The sequence below is a fragment of the Moschus berezovskii genome, chromosome 19 (assembly GCF_049115385.1).
Source record: "Moschus berezovskii isolate FMDL1 chromosome 19, NW_MosBer_1.0, whole genome shotgun sequence".
NCBI classification, from domain to species: domain Eukaryota; kingdom Metazoa; phylum Chordata; class Mammalia; order Artiodactyla; family Moschidae; genus Moschus; species Moschus berezovskii.
Window position 1 is genome coordinate 74,390,545 of NC_142478.1, and position 21,476 is coordinate 74,412,020.

Genomic DNA, 21,476 nt, shown 5'->3' on the forward strand with positions numbered 1-21,476 from the left:
CCCACACCTGTGCAAACCCAGGGGGCAGGAGGGCTGGCGGGGGCCTGCCAGGTGTCTCCACAGCCGCCTCGTCCCCCACGGCCCCCCACAGCACGTCAGCCCCACCCGACGGAGGGAGCGGGGAGGAGAAGGAGCCCTGACCCCCAACGCAGGCGCCACAAGGAGCCCGTGCAGATGGCACTGCCCGGGGCCCGGCTGTCAGTCTCCTCTCCCACTGGTGCCCCGGAGCACGGGGGCGAGGGGAACGGGCTCTGGAGCCAGGCTGCCCGGCTCCACTGCTTAGTAACTACGTGAACCTGTGTTCCTGAGACATTCAGCTGCTTGAAGCCTCACTGTCCATATTTATAAAGTGGGGCTGTGAGAACAGGGCCTGGCAATGTGCGGACTCGCGTCACCTGTGGTGGCAGCAGGAACGCCGCACTCCAACGTGTCTACTCGCAACAACTCCTCAATCTGTAATCAGGACAGGTTCTTAGTAAACCTGTGACGCAGACGCAGACCAGGGTGGCAGAAATGAAGTCAAGGACAAACGAAACAGAGTCAGATGAAGAAAATTAACAACAAGTGAAACTCGGTGCATGAGACGTACCTTGAACAGGGATTTCCCCGTAGTTTGGTCTCTTATCCGCGAGAGCTGTCAGGGGTTTGGACGTGGAGATGGGTCCACTGATGGAATGTCTCTGAAACCACAGGACAAAGGGTGTCAGACGGCACTGTCGTGGTCACTTGCGTGCTAGCATCACGGAGGGGACGTCCTCCAAACCTGCTTCCTCCCCCACCAGCCCCTCCTAGAGGCCTGGGACAGTCAGGGTCTTTCAAGTTCCCACGTACACTTCGTATGAAACCATCTGTCTCCGCAGGCCCGCGGAGGAGACAGGGAGGGGAGCCCCCCAGACAGGACCGCATCCTGTCCCCCTATCACCCTGCCTCACTCTGCTCATCAGAAGCGAGTCACTGAGCCCAGCCCCCCCGGGAGGGGCGGATGACACGCGAGCCTGGCAGAGGAGGCCAGGATCGCGGGAGCGGTTCAGAGCCCGCTGCCCCGTGACTGATGGATCTCCTTGGCCCTTTGCTTCTGAGGTCGTTTAGGGCAGGGCTGTTCAGTTCCACTTCACGGTGTGGCCCTTGAAGGCCCTAATGAATGCTCTAAGGATTCAGAAAGGACTTCCCACAGTGGGCAGAGGGACAGAGGCAAACAAACCCTGCCCCGAGCAAACCCTGAGAAGCCCCGGGAGGCGCTCTTCCCTGAAGACCGGCCCCTGCCTGGCCGGCCGGGCCCACCCTGTGCCGCGCATTGCTGCCCTCAGCCAGAAGCTGAAGGGAGCCCTGCGGGGCTGCGGCCTTGTCCGCGTGGCTCTCTGCTCTGGGCACCCCCCGCCAGCACTCATGCTCCCTCCTGGTCTCCCCAGATGCAGCCTCCCTGCCCCGCGGGGGCTCTTCCTCCCTGCTCGCCACGAAGAACAGCCTGGGCCGCAGCGGGACTCAGCCCGTTTCTCAACCACAGAGCTCAGCCCCATGCCACCTGTCTGACAACGTCCGAACGGAACTGCCTCCGACCCCTGGTCCAGCCTCCCAGCTGCCCGTGGTGCAGAGCCACCCAGCCCGGACCCCTCAAAACCACCACCACTCCTCATCTTGGGCCCCGTTCCCAGTGATACCTGTTCAGTGGGAGGAGGCCTGGGAGTCTATGTGTTTAAAATTCCACACGGCTTTCGTGCAGAATCAGGTTTGCGAAGTGTGTGCTAACTAAACAAGTGCTAAAATGCTACTGACTGTGGCTTCTACTAATAATGACTAGTCTGTTTTCCAAGGTAGAGAGATGAGACTGTTTGACTTCTTATCTTTACAAAAGTTTACAAATTGACATCATGAGCATTAAACCTCAGCTGACAACCACTATTTAGAGAAACTTCACCTTATTTGAAGTTTATTATATCTTAGTGCCGTCATTTGCTTTCATTTATATTTTCACGCCTTTAAAAAACCTGATTAACAGAGTGCAAGAGACAAGCTCCCTGTAGAGAGAATATGGAGCCTCTGCTGCCTTCCTCCCAAACTGAGACTGTGGCGCCTCCTACACACATGCACACGCAAAGCCACAGACACACACCTGCATGGGGGAGACGGCAGCCGCAGGGGGCGTCTTCATGGGGCTTGGACTCAGAGGTGTTCGGGGGATCGCTGCCGCGGCAGGGCTGGGCACTGAAAGACAGCAAACGCACAGTGAACAAGGCCGTGACGGAGAGCAGAGGAAGCTTCACAAACACCCGCCCAGGGAGCACCGATCAGCCCACACTCGGGCTTCCCGAAACAGCTGCCGTCCCGCCTCCCCAGCCCCAGCAGCCCTGCCGCCAGGGGGACAGTCTGCTCCCGAGACAGGCGGTGCTGACGTCCAGTCCTGGCCGTGCCAGTCACTTCACTCCTGCTGTTTAATTACATGGTTAGGTGTGCCACAAACCAAGGCCTCCACGTGCAGAAACCTCAGGAGTGCTTCTGTGGCTGCATGAGGAGAGAGGTCGGGCGTGTGGTGGACGCTCTTGGCGTGTTACATGAAGGGGAGCTGGGCTCCAAGCAGCTTTCCTCCCCGCCCCTGTGGGGCTCGGCACGTCCCCGCACATGGATTTCCACAGGTGGTGCATTTAACGCACAGTGTATAATAGCTGCTCACATGCCAGCCTCCCTCTCTAGAATGAAGAGTTCAAAAGGAGGATTCCGGGAATCCCCCGGTGGTCCAGTGGCTAGGACTCTGTGTGTTCACTGCCGGGACCCAGGTTCAGTGTCTAGTTGGGGAACTAAGATCCCGCATGCCGTGTGGCCAAAAAAAGGAAAAAAATTTGTATTTAAAAATAAAAAGGGGCCCCTGAATGGCAGTGGATGATGGCCTGAGCTGGCCACCAACTGCGCTACCAAAGACAACTGCGCGAGGCTGGGTACGAAGGCGTGATGACAGACTCATGCCGGGTGGGGAGGAGGGAGGCTCCGGAACGCCTGGCCTGGAAACTAGGCGGCACGGCACGGCCTTCACAGGGAGAGACGGCAGCGGAGGGGCCAGGCCTGCTTCTGGACGAGACGACACCTGGAGACGCCGGGTGTCGGGGCCAGGCAGCACCTGAGCGCACAGGCCCGGGGGGCGAGTGGGCCCAAAGCCCCACGCCTGGGGGCTGCCCAGCTCGGAGAAGACGCCCAGCCCCTGCTGGGGTCAGCCCAGGCCTGACACCGGGGTCTGTGGCCGAACAGCCCAGAAACTTCCTGTTAACACTCTGCCTGACGTTGTACGAGGCGCGCTGAGACTCAGAGCCGGACAGTGAGGCATGCCAGCCAGAGGACACGTGGACGCAAGCGTGCCGCCACCCGGCACGCGCACAAGCTACCTTGAGACGCACTGTCGAAGGACTTGATGAGGGTCTTCACCGTGGGCGCCGGCTCTGAGGACGTCGAGGACCTTCTGCTCAGCCCCATGCCCTGCCTCAGGGCCGCCAGATCTCTCTCCACAGCATTCATGTAGTTATACACCCGGCCACGCTCCTCCTCCTGCCTGGGAACACCACACCGGTCAGGGCATTTCCCAACATGCCCGAGCAAACACACAGCTCCCTTTCCCAGCTGAGAAGCATTAGAAAGTCTCAGTTAAAAAACAATCACATCACTTGAGCTCAGTAAATCACCTGGCTGATAATCTTATTAGATTTGTAAAATTTTTACATCAGGTTATTCTAACTAGGTTAAGTAACCATCAGTTTCCATTTCCATCTGTGTTAAGTCTAAGGTGAGAGCACTGCTAATCAATTAGCCGTGAGAGCGGAGGTGGCCTGGCTGAAGACCCTGATTCAGAACAGGGGGCGAGCGTCTGGGCTGCTGGGAAGGCCTGTCCTGCCCCGAGAGGGCGAGTCTGGCTCCATCCAACGTGCCATTTGGGCTTCCCCAGTGGCTCAGGAGTAAGAATCTGCCTACAATGCAGGAGATGCAAGAGACCCTGGGTCGGAAAGATCCTTTGGAGGAGGAAACAGCAACCACTCCAGTACTGGAGCCTAGAAAATCCCATGGACAGAGGAACCTGGTGGGCTGCAGCCCGTGGCGTCACAGAGACCTGACACAACTTAGTCACCACCAACAACAACACAAACAAAAAAGGAATAGCAGTGTTTCAGCATTCCTGCACCCTCTTTAATGTCGAGGCTAAGGAGACAGTCAGATTCTCATTCCTGCGCCCTTTAATGTCGAGGCTAAGAAGACAGATTCTCATTCCTGCGCCCTCTTTAATGTCTAGGCTAAGAAGACAGTCAGATTCTCATTTCTTTTGTATTCAACCTATTGCGATATGAAAAAAAGCAGCCTCATGGGTATGTAGTTGGAAAAGGGGAAGTATTTTAATGACAGCGCACTGGCCATAGAGAAACAGCAGCTCACAGAGCTACACTCATTTCCCAAATGTCGATTCCTGCTGTTAAATGACTCATGTTTAAAATCTCATTAGTGTCACCAGTGAGCTCATCGGGAAACCCGTTATGGGAGCTTCTGAGCTGCAACGGCAGATACAAGTTTCCCAAACCCCAACGTCTCCTTAAAAGTCCGTGTTTCACCACTGGTGCTGAACACTGTCACTTGTTGCCTTGAAGTGACAGGCTCCTTTAATCATTCTCAAGGGATATCCACCAAACGCCGAAGTCTGAGTACCAACAGCTCTCAAGTGAGGATCTCCCTCCATGAAAGCGCGCGGGGCTCCCCTGCAGCCACCCCACACTGCTGCGTGACGATGCGGCAACGCGACTCCCACCTGGGCCTCAAGGACCGATACAAGTGATGGGTCCTTCACTGCCGCACCGAGGGCTGGAAGGGAAAGGGCACTGCGACAACGTGAGTGGCTGGGACGGGCAGCACAGTGGGGAGCCACGGCCTGGGCCCCCAGCCCCTCTCGCCCGCCTTCTCCTCGACGGGCAAACCGCACGCCAGCGTTCCTGTAGGGAGCCTGAGCTGTGAGGGGAAGGGTGTGTGCGAGCGAAGGAACAAGGGCCTCCCCACTCCCTCCATGTCCTGCTTAGGGAAGAAGCCAGAGAAAAACAGTCCACCGAGACTTTCCCCCAGGCCATCCACTAGCCCTGGGCAACGATGAAAGTCAACAGCTTTTTCAAGTTGGCCTGTTAAATATTTTTCTAAATTTTTTCCCTAAGGCTATTTAAGAATTGTTAAACGTAATGAACAATCAAATTCTTAATAATAACCTCCAACTCTGATACTTAAGAGAGATACTTGGGCTTCCCTGGTGGCTCAGCTGATAAAGAATCCGCCTACAATGCGGGAGACCTGGGTTGGGAAGATCCCCTGGAAAAGGGAAAGGTTACCCACTCTAATATTCTGGCTTGGAGAATTCCAAGGACTCTATAGTTCATGGGGTCGCAAAGACTCAGACACGACTCAGCAACTTTCACTTCACTTTACTTATACTTAATAAAAAAAAATCTCAAAAACCAGTCTCTCCCCTCACAGACAGTCTCCCTAGGAACTTGGGGTGCATCATCTAAGACTTTTCACAGGATTCCAAAGATGTGTATGTTAAATGGGAGAAACTCCACGGGTCATGAGCACTAGACACTCTTCAAGTGAGCAGCAGAGAGAAATGGGCCTGCATTCTTCAGTCGAGTCTCTGAGACACCCGCTGACGGACACCGGCCATGGCCCTGAGTGGCGTCCAGGCATCTCATTTCAGCCCCACAACAACTCTGTGACGGAAGCAGCACTGTGTCCACGGCAGAGAGGGGCACACCGAGGTCCTGCCCAAGACCCCAAGGCCAGCAGCAGCAGAGCTGCACACGGCCGAGTCTGTCTGTCTCCAGGGTCCGCACCCTCCACGATGACAACAGCCCAGGGGAGAGCAAGGGGCTGGGGCGGGGGCAGAGGACAGGCGGGAACCGCAATTGACCACGTGCGGTGGCCACTCCAGCCCCTCTGGAGTCGGGGACTGTGGACGCTGACGACAGCTCGGAAAGGCCACAGAGCCCGTGCTACTTTACAGGGCTACTCAAACACTGACAGGCTCTTGGGAGCCCGTGGAACAAGCTTGGACCTGGATCACTTCCACCGGACCCAAACTCAGTCACAGCATCAGGACACACAGTCTCCCCGCGAAGCCGCATCTCAGAGCCAGGACTCACTAGCTCCCGGTGGACACTAAAGGGCACAGCTGGCTTCCCGAAACTTACTTGCGCGACTTTATTTCCTCCAGTTCTTTCGTGAGCTTCTCATTTTTCTCTTGAGCTTCATGTAAGCGGCGCTTCAGGTCACCAATCTCCTCTTGGGCTTCAGACTTAATGTCATTTGCGATGACCACCGCGGTCTGCAGATCAGCCTGGAACTGCCGCCATTCTGCTGATTCCTCCTGCATTAAAAAACAATGTTTTTATTTCCAAAAGAGAGCAATGAAGACGTATTTTAAAACAATAAAACGTGCTTATGATTAGACTGCTGTAATGCACTATCCCAAGTGATGACTGATTTCTTTTAAATCCCAGAAAACTGCTATTACCTATTTTTAACAGATTATGTAATTACTTTTATTGAACCGTGTTCTTGGTGAGGAAAAGTTGCCAGCTGACCTGCTTGCTGAGGCAGCAAGCACTTGGATTGCTTAGTAAGGATGATCAGGTCAGGCCTCCCTTCCCTGTGGCAAGCTTCAAAGTTAGTCTTGTGAAAATAAACATCGTCCAAAATATGCCTGTGAAGAGCTCAGGCAGGTAGATACATGGTGTGTGAACTACACTGGAAGATTTTACAGTGAAAAACTATAAATATCCTGACATCAAAAACAAATAGGAAAAAAAAAATCAAAAAGAAAGGAAGAGGAAGCCAGAAGGAAAACACTAAATTTAATGTCAGCAGACGAAACACTCAGAAGGAGGAGCGCAGGACTGTCCACTCTGAGGCCCCCCACGGCCATGGAGGATGCAGGAGTGGCTGGGCTGCCAACCCCAGGGGCAGAACCCAGCACCCTCAGCAGCCTGGGCAATGGAGGGGAGGAAAGACGGCGCTCAGCCGCGTCCGACTCACGTGACCCCAGGGACTGTCGCCTGCCAGGCTCCTCTGTCCATGGGGTTCTCCAGGCAAGAGTACTGAAGTGGGCTGCCGTTTCCTCCTCCAGGGGAACTTCCCGACCCAGGAATTGAACCCAGGTCTCCGACACTGCAGGGTCAACCCAAACCTCGAGACCGGCTTCCCGCACCCTCTGTGTCAGAGCGCCACTGCCGTCACAGACCAATCAAATCCACAGAAGACAGAAAGCCCACAAAAGGCAGCTTAGCTTGGGACCCTTCATCATCAAGGGCTCAGGACGTTTCTTCCTAGGCTATAACCCCTGCTCCCTAAGTGCCACTCGTCAAACACCGCGCCAGCCCCTCTCTGAGGGGACAGCCTCACTCCCGCCCGCAGCCCAGCAGCTCTGGGTCGCGGCCACACCCACAGCTCCCCGACGGCACGCACGCGCTTTCCTACCCGCAGTCGCCTGTGCAGGGTCTTGATTTCCCTTTCCATGTCATGTTTTTGGTCCTGGAGTTTTTTAACCGTATCTGAAAAGACCACAAAAGTTTAACTATTTATTCTTAAACCACGTTTAAAAGGAAAAAGAAAACGGGAGGGGGTACTTAAATATGCTACTCAAAAAGTCATCCTGCCCAAAAACATTCTATTTTTAATACAAAACTTGAAAAGGAGTTCCAATCCAAGTATAAACCAGTATGACTCTGTAAGGAAAATATCAAATTTAAATTGCTACTTCTGGATGACTTCCTTCCGCAGCGTCCTAATTCTGAAACAAAAAGCTAAGTTAAATTAATTGTTAGAAACACACACACACTGTTGGCTCATAACCAATCAAAACAACACTGACTGCAATTAAAATGGGTGCTTTTAATCAAAAGGGTCATCAACCTATTGTTACAAGCATAACTCGACTTTGCACACTGGAATAAATTCCAGAAAAGTCGTGAATTTACTAAAATTTTTACAAACTTAATTATTTAATAACTTGGGGAGCTGCTATTTAATTCTACAGAAAAGTCTTTTCAAAAAGGATTAAGTAAATCAATACTCCTCAAATTATTTCTTGCATAATGTGAATTTCCTTCAAACAACGTCATGCAGTGTGAGCATCTGATGAGCAGTGCTAATGTGCAAAGGCCATTCTAGACAGACCAGGGCTGCAAAGATGAACACGCAGACAAGGCCACATCCCAGGGCCTAGGCATGCACAGGGAAATCACTTTCTACTATTCCAAAGAGTCAGCTTTTTATGAAATAAAAAGTTAATTACTTTTACTCAGTGATTCAAGAAACTGCTCATAAGTACCTACTTTTGTGTTAAATTTTTGCACAAGTTGCCTGAGATATAAGGAAAGGAAAAAAAAAGTGCGGTTCCTACCCTTTCAGAGACAGAAAGGAGGATGTTTTCATTGCAAAGGATTACATTTTAACAGTCTGTCTCTACACAGCTGCTTCAGACCTCACTTCACCTGGAAACTTAGGGGTCAAACGGGCCATCCCGTTTGGCTCAGGGCAAAGTGGGAACACAGGTGAGCCGGCAAGCCCAGTACCCCTAGGCGAGGATGACTCTGGAACCAGAGGGAACTGGGCTCTGTCTGACCTACGTGCAGATGAAATCGGGGTCTTGGTGATACCAGCAGACATAGTCAAGGAACAAGGACCGTTTCTAGTGTGGAAAACACTAGGGGTCACGGCCTCTCATCTGCACTACACTTACGTGCAAAAGCTACTTCACGGTTAAAACCAGCAAAGCAGAAACGTGGGCATCTCGCCTCTGCTGAAAGCTGCTTTCCTTCCCCTCTGGTGGCATACCGCCTGCCGCGTAAGGTACCTCACATGAGCCGCACGGCTGCAGGTCTTACTGCCCTGGCCCTCAGGCGTTTTAGGCACACGGCCATCTCAGGCTCCCCATAAAATCCCCAGCTTTCACTCTTTCGCGCTGATCCTTTTCTCCTGACCAGCCTCTGCGTTCACGGCCACACGGTTCACGTAACCACGGCTCTCAAAGGACATTCCTCTGCCCTCAGCACCGCGTGTTCACTGTTTTTGTGTCCCCACTTAACCAGAAGGACGCCGACAGCCAGTGGACACATTCAGGCTGAACGAAGCACTTCAAGAGGCTCCAGGGAATCTTACTGTTTATCCTTCACAGGAGCACCGAAAGTGACAACAGGCCTCTCCCCCTGGAGACTCGGGCGCCTGTGGCCCAGTCCTCGCTGGAGGGGACTGGGCAGCGGCCTGTCACACAGGGCAGGCCTCTCCCCGCTGGAGACACGGGCGCCTGCGGCCCGGTCCTCGCTGTGAGGGGGCTGGGCAGCAGCCTGTCACACAGGGCAGCGTGGGGCTCGGTCACCCTGGGGCCTTTACACACAGTTCCCACCTCACAGCCCTGAGTGGGAGATGCTGCCATCTACTGCCACCATCTCACACGCAACATCACCTTCTATCAAAGAACAGAACTGCAGCGACCTCCCTTTACAACGCTGCTTTTACTCTAGAAATTGGCACGTCTCTGTTCTCACTGTCACCGGGCCAACCTTGCTCTGAACAATTCTGGGCACCGGCCTGCCCATCTAACAGTGGGGTTCACAATCTTCCCACCGGCAAGACCCAGCATTGACAATGAACCAGAACCGTCAGCCAGGCCTCCGCACCACTTCCGGCCATGGGCCCGACCCACTGCGGGCGCTGTGGGCAGCAACCTCGCCACGGGACCCCCCACGACCCCTGCGGTGTGAAGTCCCCGCAAGCTTTCCTGCCCTCTGATACCAGAACATACCCAGTGCTCAGCTGGGCCCCTGCATCCGGTCAGGGCCGCCAATGGCCGTCAGGTGCCGTTTTCAGAGATAGGAAGGACTCAGGAACCTGTCAGCTAAAGCTGCACCCCTCAGGGCCAGGGGCGGGGCCACAGGCAGCCAGCCACCAGGCCACAGCTGTACCCCCCAAACAGAGCCCCTAATGCAGGAGGAGGATACACGGGAGTTTAAAATAAACCATTTACTACTTTCATTTGTCTTTGTATTTTATGTTTTGGCCATGCCTCAGCATGCAGGATTTTAACTCCCCACCCAGGGCTTGAACCCGCATCCCCTACCTTGGAAGTGTGCAGGTTTAACCCAATGGACTGCCAGGGAAGTCCCTATTGCTACTTTTTAATTTTGATTTTACTCATTTTTATCCCTCTTCCAAAATGTGGCTATAACTTTTACCCCTTGATTCTAAAAGTGATACATGTTTACAGAAAAAAATTATACTATTTCTACTGCTCCACAAGCTCTCCCATGAGTCAGTAGCTACTGGACATTTTCATCAATAAACACAGACCCGCAGCACCATCCTGATGGCCACAATCATACTCCATCAACTGGAAATACCGTGATTTGTCTCAGCGACCTCCTATTAACAGGTCAGAACGATTCCAGGGTTTCTCATCAACATTGCGAGTGCCTTCGGTTGCTCAGATGTTACTTGAGGACACATCTCCAGAAGGAGAAAAGGTGCTGAAGGACCACCTGAAACTATCAACAGGATCCAAGGCAGCCCACCCGAGAATGCAGAATTCTTTCTGAGAAGTCACCCAGTTAGAGGACTTACGGGATGGAACACACTGAGATCAGCGTTTCTTCAGGAACACCACGATGGCTGGCTACCGTCTGAGTGCGATGCTCCAGTAAAACTGCCACAGGCTTGATCACAGAAGGAACACACCCGGCTCATCCCCGGGGCGTGCTTTCTCTCACACACACGCTTCTCTGGCCTGTGCACACCGACCTGGCTTGTCCACCCTGGCTGGTGAAAGGGCAGCCGTGGAAGGGGCGCACCGAGCCCACGGGCTTCTAACTGGACCTCACTGTTGAGAATATAGGTGGTCTCCTGGTCTCCGTGGTGACCCGCAACTCAGGAGCAGCCACATCCATGTTTACAGCAGCAAACTCTTCAGGATGTCTCCGAAGAGCAGACTTCTGCAAACAGGCTGCTTGGCACTGTTATATTCGTAAAGATTCCGATCGATACTCCAGGAAGGACCATTTTCTCCTCTCTTCCATGTCAGCGCTCTTTTAAATTCTTCACACCACCATCCTGTTTTGAGTTTCACTGCTTTTTTCAGAAGTCAGGCATCTTGCTGTGTCTTCTCTGACCGACTGACCCACACAGGTCATTTAACTAATGGGCTGCTCGAGTCTTACTGAGCCTCCCTGCGTATCTGATGTACATTACAAACGCTTCTCCCAGTGCCACTCATTAGCATTCTGGTGCTTCACTGAACTGAAAATCTTAATCATGACTCTTCTCCACGAAGGCTCCCCAGTACCGTGCCGTCCAGCTCGTCTCATCACAGCAAGACACGGCCTTCCTCCTCGTGCTCCTGCCTGTTCTCTCGTCTTGAGCTGCCATGCTCACCACGGTCATCAACTTCCATGCATCAGGATGCCAGGCCCCAGCTGGCCCGAACCTCAGGTACTACAGAGGGCAGAACACAGCTGCAAGTGTGCAGAGAACAGGGCTACGAAGACAGCAAGTGGGAGGCGAGGTCACGGCTAAGCTGGACCTGAGGTCTTGCTGGCGCCACTGTTCCTGATACCAGGCAGCTGTGTTTTGCTTGGCATGTTAGCAGCTTTATTTTGGAGGCTCTGTTGAGCTGTTTCTTTCTGCTATTCGCGTCTAAGCTCTTCTAAGGTGTTAAAAGGTGCTTTCCTAGTGGCTCAGCGGTAAAGAATCTGCCTGCCAATGCAGGAGACAGAGATTCTATCCCTGGATCAGGAAGATCCCCTGGAGAAGAAAATGGCAACCGGCTCTAGCACTCTCGCCTGGGAAATCCCATGGACAGAGGCACCTGGCGGGTAATAGTCTATGGGGTTGCAAAGAGTCGGGCTTGACTAAACAACAAGAAAGTATTAAAACGTCGGCTGGTCTTTCTTACTCACAGAGAATGATTCGCATCAGAGACTCCTGCACGATTCTGGACGGAACAACTGGCTAAAGGAAGGCTCTGCTGATGACAGGAGCCTCGGGAGGGGGTGGGGGGGAAACACTCTGGACACACAAGAGGGAAAAAGCGGTTTCTGCTGAGGTGACAGGGTGTGCGCCCGTGCCCGTTCCACTGCCTTGTCCTCTGTGTGGTCTCCTTTTCAAGGCAACACGGCAGCCTGCAGGTACCCCTGGCACAGTACGGAGGGCGTGGTGCTGGGGGCCCCTGGGCCCATATTGCCACCTTCCTTAGACAGAGACGAGCGCAGGAGCAGCGTTGGGTCAACAGCAGAGCCGGCGCCCAACAGAGGAGGGGTGTAAGGATCCCCAGGGCCTTATGCCTCAGCCTCAGACCCACGGGGAGGATCGGTGCCCTCAGCCCAGGGGCACGGCTGGGGATGGCAGTACTGAGAGATGCAAAGTCCCCTAGGCTGCAGACCCCTCTATCCCCACTGACGCCCACGTCCAACTCCATCGGCTCTGCAGTCTTCCAGAGACTGCTCAGAACTCTTGGACCCCTCCCCTGTTTACTCTTTGCTCTACTGTTCAGAGTATTTTTATAATATCTCTCCCGCCATGTCCCAAGGACTTTGGGAGGGAAAGGAGATACATATGACCTCAGGCCATCATCCTGAGCTGGAAGTCTTAAAGAGTATCTACTGGGAGAGTTGCTACTCAGACCTTCCCATCGCGGAGGAAACCACAGGCCAGGCCAGCCCGGCACGCCCTCCAGGTCTACACGGTGCTGAGCTCTCCACGGGGCCATGTGGACCCCTGACTACACACATGCTGTGCAGTCCTGCCCCACAGACACCAAGGAAGCCCTGCTCGTTGTTTCCAGCCTTCTTTCTCCCTGGATAATGTCTACGGATTGACATTCAAGGTCAGTGGCTCTTCTACATCTGTGATTTTCAGTTTAAATGACTCAGTAACTTTTTGTATTTGCTATCTAATTTTTCAGTTCCAGAATACCTACTAGGTTCCTTTTTAACAGCTTTTACTTCTCTGGAGATTTACTGTTTGTTCATCATGACAAGAACGCTTTCCTCCATGTCCTGAGTACATTCACAACAGCTGTTCTGAAATCCTATTAATACCAAAGTCAGAATGACGCTGGGATAAATGATCGGTGACTACTAATGGGTGCAGGATTTCTTTGGGGGGGGGGTGGGACTAAAAAGGTTCTAAAACTGGCTACGGTGATGCCTTCATTCCACAGGAAGAAAACCCTCATTTCCCAATTAGCAGCATTCCCTTTCATGGACTCCCCTAAATCAAGTGCTGACTTAGCATGCACCCCAAATGCTAGAATTCTTCAGGAAAAAACTAACTCCTATCAGATTATGTAGCTATAAACAATAAATTACATGAAATGTGTCTGGATCCTGGATCCTATCAAACAACTATAAAGGGCGTTCTAGGGTCAGCTGGAAACTCTGCACACGGGGTATTCGATGATTCTGAGAACGTATGCCTCGCTTTGCTAACTGTGGTACTGCACCGTGGTTACAAGGATACAAAGAGAAAGTGCTGAAATACTCAGGTCAGTGTCCACAGCTGACTGCCAACTGGTTCAGCTAAACACACACTCAGAAGGTAAACGCTGCAGGACACCACCGACCGCCGCATCCAGGCAGGGGCGCTAACTGCCGCACAACTGTCCAGGTACTTCTGCATGTTTCGGCTTGTTATTTCAAACAACTGGACATGCACACACAGCTCTATTTAAAATGGGAAACCAACAAGGACCTACTGTACAGCGCAGGGAACTTGCCCAGTGTGGCGCGGCAGTCTGCGCGGCTGGGAGGGGCCGCGCATGCGCCCGGCTGAGCCCCTCTGCTGCCCACAGTGTCGTCAACCAGCTACTGTTTCTGTGCTCACACTCAGTCACTTCCGACTCTGTGCGACCCCAGGGACCGCAGCACACCAGGCTCTTCCGTCCGTGTGATTTCCCAGGCAAGAGTACTGAAGCAGGTTGCCATTCCCTCCTCCAGGGAATCTTCCCGACCCAGGGATCAAACCTGTGTCTCCTGCACTGAAGGTGGATTCTCTACCCGCTGAACCAGCAGGGAAGCCCATTAATCAGCTTTCAGTTCAGTTCAGTCGCTCAGTCATGTTCGACTCTTCGCAACCCCATGGACTACAGCATGCCAGGCTTCCTGTCCATCACCAACTCCCGGAACTTGCTCAAACTCATGTCCATTGAGTCAGTGATGCCATCCAACCATCTCATCCTCTGTCATCCCCTTCTCCTCCTGCCTTCAATCTTTCCCAGCATCAGAGTCTTTTCAAATGAGTCAGTTCTTCGAACCAGGTGGCCAAAGTATGGGAGCTTTAGTTTCAGCATCAGTCCTTCCAATGACTATTCAGGGTTGAGTTCCTTTAGAATGGGCTGGTTGGATCTCCTTGTAGTCCAAGGGATTCTTAAGAGTCTTCTCCAACACCACAGTTCAAAAGCATCAATTCTTCAGTGCTCAGCTTTCTTTACGGTCCAACTCTCACATCCATACATGACCACTGGAAAAATCATAGCTTTGACTAAATAGACCTTTGTCAGCAAAGTAACGTCTCTACTTTTTCACACGCTGTCTAGGTTGGTTATATCTTTCCTTCCAAGGAGCAAGCGTCTTTTAATTCCATGGCTGCAGGCACCATCCGCATGATTTTGGAGCCCAGAAAAATAAAGTCAGCCACTGTTTCCATAATTGGCAATACCCAAATACAAAATAAAACATTTTTTTTAAAATTGGGGAGAGAAACTACATGGCTAAAAGATTTTATTAAGGATTTTCAGCCATTTTATAATTAAAATCCATACCCTGTTTATGTAATTTTTATTTTAGCATCGATATGGAAAATTTTTTCCCTGGAAACCTCTAACAGTTTTCTAGCTATCACCCCAATTACCACAAGGTGTCACTCTTTCCACATTCAAAGCAGAAGGTCTGCAAGGGAAAAGGCTATTATCTGTAGTAAAAGAAGATACCGAACTCCCAAGTTAATTGAAACTTTAGAATCGTCTGTATTTAGGAAGCAAAATGAAGTAACTCTCTCAGTTCAGAGACAATGAAATACAAACTAGACATAAACGTTAAACTCAAAGTTTTCTAAAACTTTAGATGAAAAAGTGCATCACTATGTCTCTCAGGGATACAGTCCCAAGCCGTTTCAGTATCCTCACACTGTGGAATAGCCTGAATAGCCCTGAGATCATCCTACAAATGCCGGGTCAACCAGCCAGAGCTCAGAATCGCCACCAGACACCTTGAGGGCTCCAGCAAACAACGCCCCCCCGTCTCCTGGGAGCAGGTCAAGGCCCCCGCACCCGTGCACCCACGTTGACCTGGGAGCAGGTCAAGGCCCCCGCACCCGTGCACCCACGCACCCGCGCACCCACGTTGACCTGGGAGCAGGTCAAGGCCCCCGCGCCCATGCACCCACGTTGACCTGGGAGCAGGTCAAGGCCCCCGCACCCGTGCACCCCCGTCTCCTGGGAGCAGGTCAAGGCCCCGCACCCGTGCACCCCCGTCTCCTGGGAGCAGGTCAAGGCCCCCGCACCCGTGCACCCCCGTCTCCTGGGAGCAGGTCAAGGCCCCCGCACCCGTGCACCCACGTTGACCTGGGAGCAGGTCAAGGCCCTGCAGACTAGTTCAAAATTGGGAAAGGAGTATGTCATTAAGACTGTATCGTCGCCCTGCTTATTTAAGTTCTACGCAGAATACATCATGTGAAATGCCGGGTTGGATGAATCACAAGCTGGAATCAAGGTTGCTGGGAGAAATTTCCATAACCTCAGATATGCAAGATGACACCATCTTAATGGCAGAAAGCGAAGAACTAAAGAGCCTCTTGATGAAGGTGAAAGAGGAGAGCGAAAAAGCTGACTTAGAACCCAACATTCAAAAAAACTAAGATCATGGCATCTGGTCCCATGACTTCATGGCAAACAGATGGAGAAAAAAATGAAACCATGACTGACTTACAACAGACTTTATTCTCTTGGGTTCCAAAACTACTGTGAACGGTGACTACAGCCATGAAATTAAAAGATGCTTGCTCCTTGGACAAAAAGCTAGACAGCATATTAAAAATCAGAGATGTCACTTTGCCCACAAATGTCCAAAGCTATGGTTTTTCCAGTAGTCATGTATGGATGTGAGTTGGACCATAAAGAAGGCTGAACGCGAAAGAATTAATGCTTTGAACTGTGGTGCTGGAGAAGACTCTTGAGAGTTCCTTGGGCTGCAAGGAGATCAAACCAGTAAATTCTAAAGGAAATCAGTCCTGAATAGTCACTGGAAGGACTGAAGCTGAAGCTCCAATACTCTGGCCACCTGATGCAAAGAGCCAACTTATTGGAAAAGACCCTGATGCTGGGAAAGTTTGAGGGCGGGAGGAGAAGGAGGCGACAGAGGATGAGATGGTGGACAGCATCACCGACTCGATGGACGTGGGTTTCGACAAACTCTGGAAGGTGGTGAAGGACAAGGAAGCCTGGCGTGCTCGGTCCACGGGGTCACAAAGAGTCAGACACGACTGGGAGACTAAGAAACCACCAGGCATCCAGAAAGGTCACCTCCACCCTCCCCATCCCCACCCGGCCGTCCTTAGCAGGCATTACAACTCAAAATTCGTTGATTTTCAAGGAATCCAGGTAAAGAGTACATAAGAGCTTTTAAAAGGATCGTTTGGGAATCACTTGAAAGTTACAAAAAGACACAAGAAGTAGCACGAGGGCCAGGACCTGGACACCCAGGCGCCCTCACTCGGCCTCGCCGAACGTAACGGCGCACCGCGTCCCGTCACCTGCCGTCCCCGCCCCCCGCCCGTCCGCCTTATTCACCCTTCCTTCGTCAAGGACACACGCTACGCCCCTCACCCCGCGTAACGCAGCGTGTGGTCCCTACCAACACTCAGACCCAGTGGGCTGTCCACCTCATGTGTTTATGCCGATGTCTGTCCCCAGGGCCTCAGGGCAGCCCGGGGCCCAGCTGGCAAGGGAGCAGGGGCTGGCCCGTCCCCACTCCTGCAGCCTGGAGCTCCCCCGCAGCCTCGGTCCTTCATAACGCTAGCATTTATGCTGACATCTGTCCCCACAGCCTGAGGGCGGCCTGGGGCCCAGCTGGCAAGGGAGCAGGAGCTGGCCCCTCCCCACTCCTGCAGCCTGGAGCTCCCCCGCAGCCTCGGTCCTTCACGACTCCGGCATCTTTGGGGACACAGTACCACTCAGTTCTTCCAGCACAACCTTCCTCACCTTTCGTCTTCAAGGTTGCTTTGTGACCAGCTGCAGTCGCGTCTCAGCCAGAATGTGGCCTGGCCATACCCACGTGCCCCTGTCACAGTGTTGTCCAACTGTTCCACTGTCTATTTTTTTCCTCACTTGCAACATAATACACAGTCTGTGAGAGGATCATGCAAACTTCCATTTTCATCAAATTTTCCACACAGAAATACCTGTACTATTTTTGCAACTTTTTTTATAAGTCTGAAATAACTACAAAATAGTTTTTAAAAATCCTTTAAAAAAGCAAACAGAGCAACTCAAAATCCAAGTTCCAAATCTACCTGACCATAAAGTCTTCATGGAAAGGAGAAAATTAAATAGATAAGCAAAAACCTGAGCTGTGGCCTAAAGACCAATAGCTTTTGGTCTCGCTACACTTGCAACCACCAGACACTGATGATAAATGGCTTTTCATAAGGTCCAGAAAGCGAACAGCCCCATTAACATCTCACTGAAATGATTTTTCATAGTTAAGCAGTTTTAAAGAGATGCTTCTGTGTAACAGTCCTTCAGGAGCAAAACAGCGGCTGGGAGACAGGAGGTGCTGTGAGGCTCCAGCCCACACGTTGTCTGCCCAGCCACAGCGCTGCTACCCCGGAACCCTGCCCGGGCAGAGCCACCCCACCCGTCCATTTTGAGCGGGCACTGTCCCCACGGGCAGGGGAACCTCACTTACTCTGTAAGTCGGAGATGAGTCTGCATTGTCCCCATGGGTTGGGGGGACCTCACTCTCTAAGGTGGAGATGGGCATGCAGGACCCCACCGAGCCCCATGTCCCCAGCCCTGGCCCCAGGCTGGCACCACGTGCATTGTCCCCGCGGGCGGGGCCTCACTTACTCTCCAAGTCGGAGATGATGAGGTTGTCGTGAAGCTTCACCGCCCGGTGCTGCTCCACTTCGTCTTCAAGTTCAAAGATCGTTTCTTTCATGTCACTCCTTTCTGTCTCTTTTTCTTCCAGCTCTGATCGTACTTTTTCTAAGGTCATGTTCAGATCTTCTATTTGCTTCTTAGCTTCCTCTTGAAAGGCGCGGTATTCGTCTTCTACCTGTGTGAAATCGACGGTGCAGATCAGGAAAGTGAGTGCTATTCTAAGCTAAGTCCCAGGACGGAGGCACAGGCCGCCTGGGCTGGGAGCGAAGTGGGCACTGCTCTGCGAGAGTGAGGAGGGCCATGTGACCACTGTGGGCATCCAGTGAGTCGGACGTCACACAACACGTGTCAGCACGGCACACTGCCACACCACTGAACTCACGCTGACACCACACTGAACCTCGCTGCAGTACTTACGAAGAGGTTTTGGAAGTTTTCCCTTCTCCAAAGTTTGGACTGAAGGCATGCATCTCATCAATGATTAACACGCTTTCCCACAAAAATGATGTCTGCTTTCTGATGGTTTCAATATCAAATTAAAAAGAGAAACGAAAAATTCTCAAATACTGTCAAACTTTGTTCATGGGGGCCCCCCAACATGTACGCGCCAACAAATCTATCTCCTAAACTGCATGTCTGAAAGTCATCCCTTAAAAAATTAAGATTTACATTATTAAGAACAACAGACTTTCATACAAACTGCACAGCAGCTTAACCCAAACTCATAGAACTCTACTTGAAAAACCACACCACAGAAGGAGAAGAGGAGGCAGAGCTGCTGCCGCACAGACTGGAACTCCGGCTCTCCGTTTTCCTTGTGTCAAACTACAGCCACAGGGCGCTGTGACACTGCATGACACACTCCCCTGGGCACACCCAGAACTGGGGACAACTTCTGTCAGGCGTGACTCCAGCCTTAGCCTTTCACAGGCAGGACCAAGTGAAAAAGTGAGAGTGGAAGTGACATCATTACAAGAACACTTTTCACCCCATCCCAAGACCAGCAGCTTCGAAAAAGATCACCTGAGGAAAAGCCAGTGGCACACCGCCTGGGCTGCCGGCTCTTGGGAAGCATGCTGTGTACTACAGCCACTTCACGTGGCTCCAGAACCCTCCATGTAAACAGTACCTTTGCGACAGCGTCCTGCAGCCGGTTGGCATCATTGCGGGTGTGGGCCAGGTCTTCCTGTAGGCTGCTGGCCAGACTCTCTGCTTTCTCTTTGTCCAGCCTGACGCTCTCCAGGAGGTCCTGAATGTCAGACTTGTCCCCAGAGTTATGGAGAGAGTACAGCTCCGCCACTTTCTGCTTCTCGTTCTCCAGCTGGGCCTTCAGGCGGTTCATCTCCATCTGGTCGCTGGCCAGGGTGGCTGTGAGCTCCTCCAGCGTGGCGGCCAGGGCTGCCCTGCCCTTCTGCTCGCACTCGACAGCCCGCTCCATGTGGTGGCTCCGCTCCTTGAGCGCCCCGATCAGCTCCTGGGCCTCCTTATTGTCCTGCTCGGCCATCTTCAGCGTGTTGCTGAGGTGCTGCTGGACGCCAAGGAGCTGCTCCCGTTCGAAACGGGTGTTCTCAGCGAGGTCCATGTAGCGCTGCTCCAGCTCCATGTAGCGACCGCTTTTCACGTCTTCGTCGATGACGTAGGAGATGTGATGCTCGTCCAGGAGGGAGCGGAAATACTCAATCTGCCGGCTGAAGAGCTCCAGCCTGTCGCTCTGCTGGCACAGCGACTCCATGAGGATGGCCTTCTCCTCGCCGAGCCTCTCGTTCTCGCTGCTCAGCTCCTGGGTGACCTGCTGCAGGTCAGCCAGTTCCTGCAGCGTGGCCTGCAGCTCTTCGCTGGTGCTGTGCTGGTTCTCTTCCATCTGGTGGATCCGCTCCGTCAGGCACGCGACTGACACTTCGCTGGCGTTCCCGCTGCTCCCCTTCCGAGCACGCTCCACGCTCGGGAGGCCTTCTGACTCCGAGGACGAGGGCGCGTCCAGGGCGTCGTCGCTGGACGTGAGGGGCTGGTACACCTCACTGCACTCACTGTCCAGGTTGTCCAGGGAGTTGCTGTGCTGATGGTCCATGAGCGTGCTTTCATCCTGGCTCAGCAGATCCTCCACCGAGCCAGGGGCCGAGCCCTCCACCGAGGAGGTCAGCGTCCCCCCACCGTCGCTCTGGCTACCAGGGGCGATCTCTGGGCTCAGGGACTGATAGCCACACAGCTTTTCGGAATGGTCCAGCCTCTGCTCCAAGGAGAAGCCCAGCGCGTTCAGCCGGTCCTTCAGCATCCGGTTCTCATTCTTCAGCTGGTTGAGCTCTTCACGGATGGCGGCGTTCTGCTCCTGCAGCTGCAGCAAGGTGGACTCCACGTCAGTCGGCTGGTGCGCGATGCTGGCTTCCTTCTCCTCGGACTTCTCATCGCCCTCGGTAAGGGGGTCCTCGCTGATGCCCAGCTGAGCACGCATGTCCCGGAGCTCGCTCCGCAGATGTAAAATCTCCACGTCCTTGGTTTTGGCCAAGGTGAGAAGATCCTTCACTCTGGCCTCCAGAGCAGCTTTGTCGCTGATCTGATTGTCCGACTTGGACTTGCTCATGCGGACGTCGCATTCCGCAGCCATGCGGCTGCGTGAGCGTTTGGCCGACGCCACGTCATTAGCGCCCTGACCTGCAGAAGGCAGTTTTTTGCTCTGGTTTAGTCGGGTGCGCTCACGCACTCTCTCTCTAGCAGAACTGGACTCTTTATTACCTGCGCAAGTGCTCCGCTTGGTCGAAGAGCTCGTGCCTGTGTGAGGAAGACAGAGAGTTCAAGGCAGAAAGTGAGCAAGAGACGGGCGCGCGGTCAGGCCCCGGGTCAACAAGGAGCGGTCTAAGGGCTGCACAGGGACTGCCACACCAGCCCTGCCTGAGTCCGGTGACTGTCAAGTTCTGCTCCCTCCAAACAGGAAGATCAATCACCCTTTATTTATCAGTGAAAAAAGACGTTACACACTGAGCTGCATGCTGTAAAGGGGCAAGTTCTATGGAATGTGAACTGTATCTCAGTACACATGGACCTGAATCCTAAACCACGGATTTCAACAGCTGGCTGGAGCCCAGTGTCCAGGGGAGGCTATAGGGAGGAGCCTCGAGGGACAGCCAGTCACACAGCAAACCACCTGCAGAAGCGGAAGGTGGAGGAAGACCCGGGTGACCAGAAGGGAGAGGCTGCCTCTGGACAAACAAAGCCCCTGAGCTGCCCCAACGCACACAGAAACCACGCTCAAAGAAAACGCAAAACAACTTTCACATCGCGAAATGCCACGTGTGTGTGTGCCGTCGCTCGGTCATGGCCTAGCCTTTGC

The 21,476-nt window shown here is 53.0% G+C and overlaps 1 protein-coding gene across 9 annotated transcripts in view; it reads right to left on the minus strand.

Annotated features, from left to right (window-relative positions):
- Positions 1-21,476, minus strand: part of SPECC1L (sperm antigen with calponin homology and coiled-coil domains 1 like) — an 84,480-nt gene that overhangs the window by 32,291 nt on the left and 30,713 nt on the right. For 4 of the 9 annotated variants that reach the window (XM_055404850.2, XM_055404855.2, XM_088828372.1 and 1 more), the window contains 7 exons: positions 19,281-20,917; positions 18,119-18,326; positions 7,483-7,556; positions 6,198-6,373; positions 3,369-3,535; positions 2,111-2,202; positions 590-680 (listed from right to left, as the gene is read on the minus strand). In XM_055404850.2, coding sequence (XP_055260825.2) covers positions 590-680; positions 2,111-2,202; positions 3,369-3,535; positions 6,198-6,373; positions 7,483-7,556; positions 18,119-18,326; positions 19,281-20,917 — 2,445 coding nt within the window. The remainder of the gene's footprint in view (positions 1-589; positions 681-2,110; positions 2,203-3,368; positions 3,536-6,197; positions 6,374-7,482; positions 7,557-18,118; positions 18,327-19,280; positions 20,918-21,476) is intronic. The other 5 variants (XM_055404856.2, XM_088828370.1, XM_088828371.1 and 2 more) reach the window with 4 other exon arrangements.